The sequence below is a fragment of the Garra rufa genome, unplaced genomic scaffold (assembly GCF_049309525.1).
Source record: "Garra rufa unplaced genomic scaffold, GarRuf1.0 hap1_unplaced_964, whole genome shotgun sequence".
Taxonomy (NCBI): Eukaryota; Metazoa; Chordata; class Actinopteri; order Cypriniformes; family Cyprinidae; genus Garra; species Garra rufa.
In genome coordinates, this window is record NW_027395228.1 from 1 (window position 1) to 7,993 (window position 7,993).

The window sequence follows — 7,993 nt, forward strand, 5'->3', positions numbered from 1 at the left end:
ACCTGCTTGTTCCTCAGTGTCTTCTTGTTTTACACTGAATGCTTCTTCAATCCTGATGTCTTCACTCTCCTCCTTAATTAACGCCATCTTTATAACAGTGTCACGTGGATCTCGGTTGCTTCACCAGGAGTTTTTCTGTGTGTTTGAACACATTGTCATGTTTAATATGAGAATAATTTACAAAAATATAAATCCAAACTAAATATTTAGGTGCATTGTAATCAGCTCCTTAGTTCAGTAGTCAGTGTCAGACGGACAGAGTGATGGATAATGATATCAGGTATAATTAGCGTGCAGGGATTTAAGAAACAGAATCATTTTGGCAAACAATTAACCCAATTGAACAGAAAATGTCTGTTTCCCCATATGTTGCATGCATTAAAAAAAAGACAAAAATGACTTCTTCCTTTGTATTTTTGTTTTCCAAAATAAACATCCTACTTATACAGCCTACTCATCATATTTTTACATGAGAGGAAATATTCTTAAAAAAGTGAACAAAATCAAGTGAGTTTATGCTTAAAACAAGAACATATCTGTCCAAGAGGTAGGAAAACTCCCCTTTTAATTAAGCTGATAGCCCACTGGCAGATATTTTATTTGTTCTTGTTTTAATCATAAATTCAGGTTGATCAGTTTCACAGAAAACACAACTTCTTATGTCGTTTAACTGTTAGAAGTGTTGCTAATAACATTTATTGTATGCTTCCTAAACATTTAAATAATAAGATAATATGCATATTTGTTTCCTTTAATTTATTCATTTTTAAAGTTTAGTTTATTAAGTTAAACTAAACTTGAAATAAGTAAGTAGTTTAAGGAATAAAATCTAAAAAGTCTTACATTTACCTTAATAAAACCTGCAAAACTCCTGTTTACTCGACTGGTTGCGCTTTGTACACACAGTATTAACGTTCATTAAAATGTTAGATATTGCAATACTACACGAAATAATAAAAAGTTACATTTACAATCTTATGACAGTATGATTTAATCTATAAGCTATCGATTTAAAACACCCTTTAGCGCTTAAAAACACATACATACCTTTCTTTCACAGACGCAGCAGCGCGACGCAGATTAATGACGTCACGTCTCCAGACCAAAATAAAAACGAAATTATAACAAATTCTGAGAAAAGCGATATTCAAATTATGCACTGAATTATTCAAGCGATGTACTGAAAATAACAACGGGTTTTTACACTACCAGACAAAAACTAGTTGTAATAACTAGTTATAATAATGTGCTTTCTTTCAACTGCCTTCTAATAATTATAATATTAAAAACAAATCTACAAATAGCTACTATATTTTACTATTTTATAATTAGTTTATAAATACAACACGTGTTTGTTCCAAATGTACCCATATCAGGTACAATAGAAGCACTAATGCTGCTGTTCCAGACAACTGGCAAATGGGATTTCCCACCACAAAACCCGAAGTAACGTCTGGATTTAGTAACGTTAGAAGTGTTTGGTAACATTAAACAATACAGCCAAATACAGCTGTAAAATATGTGAGGACCACAACACTAAGTCATATGGGTCAATTTTGTGAAATTGAGCTTTATGAAAGCGGAATAAATTAGTTTGGCCGAGATACGACTATATGAAAAACTGAAATCTGAGGGGGCAAAAAATCAAAATGTTGAGAAAATCACAATTAAAGTTGTCCAAATTAAGTTCTTAGTAATGCATATTATTAATCAAAAAGTAAGTTTTAATATATACATGGCAAGAAATTTGCAAAATATATTCATGGACCATGATCTTTACTTAATATCCTATTCATGGCATTAAAAAATATATAATTTTTACCCATACAATGTATTTTTTTTTTTTTTTTTGCTATTGCTACAAATATACCTGTGCTACTTAAGACTAGTTTTGTAGTCCAGGGTCAATATTGTATGACGGTTATAAGAGTTTGTTTTATGTGATATTCAACCTGTCTGGCTTTTCTAAATTGAAGTCTCCGTGGAGAGCGGCCTGGCCCTGCTGACTATTAGTAATTCCAGCTAACACCAAATCATTTAGCAGATTTTTCAAGGTTTTATAGAGTGAAGGAAAGTCTCAAGGTTCAGTAATTGCTCTTGCAACCATCCCAGATAGCATACGTACGTCTACAAGATGTCTGTTAAAGATCTCTTGATCTGGAAAGCATCTGCTGTGTACAAATGTCTGGCAGACGTCTGTGAGATGTCAGTTTTACATACATTCTAAATCATAACCATCTTAAAGACATCTAATAGACGTCTATTTGACATCTGATAGGAAACGTCCAATAAACGTCTTGCAGATGTCTTGCAAATGTAAATGCAGATGTCAAATAGACGTCTCCGAGATGTACATGTGTTGTCAGGGATAGTTGTTTTTGGGAAAAGCACCCCAGCATGATTAAGCCTCTGCAGATAATCCAGAATATCACACCCCCAATAAACCTCCCTACTATCCCAGATAGCACACATACATCTGCAAGATATCTGTTAAAGATCGCTTGATCTGGAAAGCATCTGCTGTGTACAAACATCTTACAGATGTCTTTAAGATGTCAGTTTTTCATAATTTACATTCTAAATCATATACATCTTAAAGACATCTAATAAACGTCTATTTGACATCTGATATGAAATGATCTCCGTGATGTACGTGTGCTATCATGGATGTCAACACAAGAGAAAAAGGTTCAACAAAGAAAATGGCACCACTTCCTTACTGCTTCAACACTCAATAAGAACAGGACTGATCCAAACAACATCGATACTCTTCTGTACAATTTTGTGAATCTTCTTCTGTAAAGTTATTTTAAAAATGAAATTGACTTGACTAATTGAATAAGCTAAGAACACCTGTGATAGCACGCATACATCACAGAGACGTCTATTTGACATCTGCAAGACGTATTTTTCAGAGTGTTTGGTCATCTGGAATACGTCTATAGGACGTCTCCTATCAGATTTCAAATAGACGTCTATTAGATGTTTAGATGGTTTAAAAATGTATGTAAAACTGACATCTTATAGACGTCGGTCAGATGTTTGTACACAGCAGATGCTTTCCAGATCAAGTGATCTTTAACAGACATCTTGGGAGACCTATGTGTGCTTTCTGGGAGCTTCCAGATGTCATCTTACAGATGTCTGTCAGATGTTTGTACAAAGCAGATGCTTTCCAAATCACGAGATCTTCAACAGACATCTTGCAGACGTACATGTGCTATCTGGGCTAGGATTAACAGGTGAGACACCTGCAGCTGGAACCAGCCCTGATAGGACAGATAAATCTGTTTGACATCTGTTTGACATCTGCATTTACATCTGCCAGACGTATTTGTTTTATTGTTTGCTCATCTGCAATATGTCTATAGGATGTTTCCTATCAGATGTCAAATAGATGTCTTTAAGATGTTCATGATTTAGAAAGTATGTAAAACTGACATCTTATAGACGTCTGCCAGATGTTTGTACACAGCAGATGCTTTCCAGATCAAGTGATCTTTAACAGACATCTTGGAGACATACATGTGCTTTCTGGGAGCTTCCAGATGTCATCAGATGACACCCAATAGTAGCCATACTCAAATATTTATACTTGTTTCTTCTTTAACTAAAGGTGAATCAAATAAGCAATAGTGTTCATTGTCTTATTCAGTTCATGTCCTTTTATTTATAATCTTTTAATTAGTATGTAAAAAGGGTGCAAATAAAAGACATGAGAAGTGCTATGGAAGCATCACCTGTTTAGACAATTACTGTATCTAATACAGGCCACATTTTAAAGGTCAAGTCAAAAAAAAGTTGAAAAAACCTACTTTAAAACAACATACTTTAGCAGGAAATCAGACCTGGCCCACTTTCAGTTGTAGTGTGAACGTAGCCTTAATTTCACACAGATCCGTATTTTCTGGTGCCATTTTAAATTTCCAAGCCATTTGAAACCCTTTCCACACAAGGAACACAAATAGCGTCTCACATCTACATGACTTTTCAAGTGTATCTTTAAGCGTGCTGGCAAAATACAGTTTTTATTATGCTGATCACAATTAAATGGCCTTCTTCCAGAGTGAATGCGCAGCTGATTTTTAAAATGTCTCCTTTTTCTAAATCTCTTGTCACAATCAGAACTCTGCAATTTCTTTCCAGAATGAGTTTGCAAATGACGTTTCAGGTCTCTTTGATATGTGTAACTCTTTTCACACTGAAGACATGTGAAAGGCTTCTCTCCAGTGTGAAGTCTCATATGAATTTTAAGACTTTCATTATGTCTGAAACTCTTTCCACAATGTTGGCACGTAAAAGGCTTCTCTCCAGTGTGAATTCTCAAGTGAGTCTTGAGGTTGCATTTAAGCGTGAAACACTTTCCACAGTGATGGCACATAAAAGGGCTTTCTCCAGTGTGAGTTATTACGTGGCTTATTAGGTGTTTGCTCTTTAGGAAACTCTTTCCACACTGTTGACACATAAAACACTTCTCTCTTGAGTGAATCCTCATGTGGTTTTTAAGGCTTTCTTTACGCGTGAAACATTGTTTACATTGAACACACATGAATGGCTTCTCTCCAGTGTGAACTCTCAGGTGAATCTTTAGATTTCCTTTGTGTGAGAAGCTCTTCCCACACAGTTTGCAGGTCAACAGCTTCTCTCCAGTGTGAATTCTCATGTGCCTCCTCAGACTTCCTTTTTGAGTGAAACTGCTTCCACACTGTTGACATGTGTAAGGCTTTTCTCCAGTGTGAACTCTCATGTGCCTTGTCAGGCTTCCCCTTTCAGTAAAACCCTTTCCACACTCTTGGCAGGTGAAAGGCTTCTCTTCAGTGTGACTTCTCAAGTGGACTTCAAGGTCTTCAGGTTGACCGAAACTCTTTCCACACTCTTGGCAGGTGAATAGCTTCTCTCCTGTGTGACTTCTCATGTGGACTTTAAGGTCTTCAGGTTGATTGAAACTCTTTCCACACTGAAAGCAGGTAAAATAACTTGTCGTTCCTGTCTTTTGAGCTCTTTTCTGTGAGGAAGCCTTTTCAGTCTTTGAGCAACTAAACACATTTTCTCCAGTTATGAAATCATTATGGTTCTCCTCTTTTACTTCCTTGTCATTTAGTATCTCCTCTTTCAGTGGCATCAGATCTAAGACAAAAAGAAAAATATAAGTTATTCTCAGTTTAATGACCTGCAACAGCAAAAATCAAAACACTGATATTTAATGTAATGAAATTAACTAAATGTATGATAGATTCTATACACACTAAGCTACTGAAAGAGGCACTCACTGTGATATCAGAACGTCTTATCAATATTAACTTTTCGGTTTGTTGAGGACATGTCCTTAAAATTTCAAGCTGGCAGATGTTAAATCACATCAAATAACACAGCTTGACCCAGACGAACTGGTTACTTATAGACCAGTCTCAAACATGCCATTTATGTTTAGAATATTAGTAATACTGCATAGATACAGTATTTATAAATAATTTCAGTCAGGATTTGTCACATCTTAGCACAGATGTGCTTTTGGCATCTCATCATGGCTACATCTCTCTTCTAGTTGTAGATCATTAGACAATATAGACTAGGGGTGTCACTATAAATTGATTCTTGGATCAATTCTGCGTTTTTCAGAATCCATCTTGAGTCTCTCTTGAATCAATTCCGAGCTCAGTTTTGTAACAGCTGCATGCTTTAGAAACAGTCATACTCTGCTTGCTTCCAGTTCCTTGCACACACACAACCTGAACTTAAAACAGTCATTTAAAGTCATTTGAAGTTTAAAAAGGTTGACGCAAATTACAAGAGTCTTCACTGTGTTTACAATAATCTTGTATCATAAACGCATAATGTTGAGGTGCAAGTACATTTAACCACATAAATTCTTTGTGAGCGTTTGAGTGTGTGGTTAAAAACTAAGCTTAGAATCGATTCCAGAGAGAATTGCGATGCATTCACAGAATCCATGAACAAATCAATTTATCGTGACACAACTAATATAGACCATCACATTTTTTGAACAGCTTAAAAAATAGGCAATGCTTTAGTGTAGGGGCCAATTCAGACTTTAAACTAGTTGCTTAGTTGCATGCATGTTACTAGCATATGGTCTGTTTATTAGTACTTACAAAGCATATATTCTACATGATCATATGCTACATCCCTACTCCTACCCAATACCTAAACTTAAGAACCACCTTACTAACTATTAATAAGCAGCAAATTAGGAGGCAAAAGTCATAGTAAATGGTTTATTAATAGTGAGAACTGGACCTTAAAAGAAAGTGTTGGAATTAATGGAAAAACATTAGCACGTTTTGGGTCCTATTTACCCAAACGCTACCACTTCATGTAAATGAAAAGGCATTTAAAACACAAGTATGGAGTGCCACAAGGCTCAGTAATAGGTCCTCTGCATTTTTACTTGTATACCTCTTCCTTGAGGGACATTATCATTAGATTTCACTATAATGCTGATGATACCTGTTTTTACATGGAAGTTACAAGTTTACATACCGAACCACTCAAAAGTTTTTGAACGGTAAGATTGCTCTTCTGCTCACCAAGCCTGTGTTTATTTGATCCAGAACACAGAAAAGACAGCAATATTGTGAGATATTTTTCTATTTAAAATAACTGCGTTCTATTTGAATATATTTTAAAATGCAATTTATCCCTGTAATCAGACCTTCCGCTTATTTTTTTTGTTCTTCAGTGTCACATGATCCTTCAGAAATCATTCTAATATGCTGATTTGCTGTTCGAGAAACATTTTTTATTATTACCATCATTAATATTTAAAACAGTTCAGTACATTTTTATTTTTATTTTTTGATGAATAGAAAGATACAAAGATCAGCATTCATCTGAAATAAAAAGCTTTTTTAACATTATACAATATACAACTCAAAAGCTTGGAGTCAATTTATTTATTTAATAATTTTTTTTTGAGTAGCAACTCAGAATATTAGAATGATTTCTGAAGGATCACATGACTGGAGTAATGATGCTAAAAATTCAGCAGCTTTTAAAATAGCTTTAAATCATTTCACATAAAATGTTTTTACATATTGTCCACAAAACAAAATAATAACTAAATTAATTAAAATGACCCAAATCAAAAGTTTGCACTTATTCTTAACTCTTGAGCTGATTTGTCACTATAAAATTGATTTTTTGCAGTGTTATCTTAAAACATGCATACACTTTTATCAGTGAGGTCTGTAATGAATTTACATATTGATCAGGAAACTAGGGTGTAAGTCATTGCTATATATGCAATCATTTTTTAATCTAGAGATGCCCGAAGTGTGCATAAGTGGATTTGGCCCCTCATCAATCCACTTAACACAAAAATCACAAAAATCAGAACCAGGATTAAGAGTTCAGCTTTGAGAATGAAAACCAACCTGTTTGTTCCTCAGTATCTTCTTGTTTCACTCTGAATGCTTCTTCAATCCTCACGTCTTCACTCTCCTCTTTAATAAACGCCATCTTTATATGGTGTGTGGATCTCAATTGCTTCACCAGTAGTTTTTCTGTGTGTTTGAACACTGTGTTAGTATGTTTAAGATGAGAAGATTTAACAGAATGAAAAATAAATCCGAACTGAATATCTGGGTGTGTCTCAATCAGCTCCCTAGTTTAGTAGTCAGCACACTAACAAGGGGGCCAATCAGAATGAAAGGATATAGTTTTAAATAGACTGATTAGCCAAGACCTCTCAAAAAGTATACTTCCATGAAAACATTTGCAATTGGTTCATGTTCCTTTTTTAAACCTAAAATTAAATACAAAAGATGTGGTTTCTTCATTATTGATTCTAATAAAGAGGAATAGAATAAACCAAAACAAATGTATTTCCCTATAGTTCTAGATTTGTGTATTCTTGAAAATAATATAAATGACACAACTTGGGTTTTAAAATGTATAAAAGAGCTCATTTTAATTTGAACTTCTGCCCATTTATAGACAGAAATGACAAACCCATTGCTGAGAAATGCGAATT

General features: G+C 34.5%; 1 protein-coding gene across 1 annotated transcript; it reads right to left on the reverse strand.

Annotated features, from left to right (window-relative positions):
- Positions 1-3,728: 3,728 nt before the first annotated feature.
- Positions 3,729-7,519, reverse strand: LOC141317416 (uncharacterized). The gene is made up of 2 exons (XM_073833136.1): positions 7,395-7,519; positions 3,729-5,127 (listed from the first exon to the last, which is right to left on the reverse strand). Exons 1-2 carry the CDS (start codon positions 7,477-7,479, stop codon positions 3,860-3,862), a joined length of 1,353 nt encoding a protein of 450 aa, XP_073689237.1. The 5' UTR covers positions 7,480-7,519; the 3' UTR covers positions 3,729-3,859.
- Between the last annotated feature and the right edge of the window lie 474 nt (positions 7,520-7,993).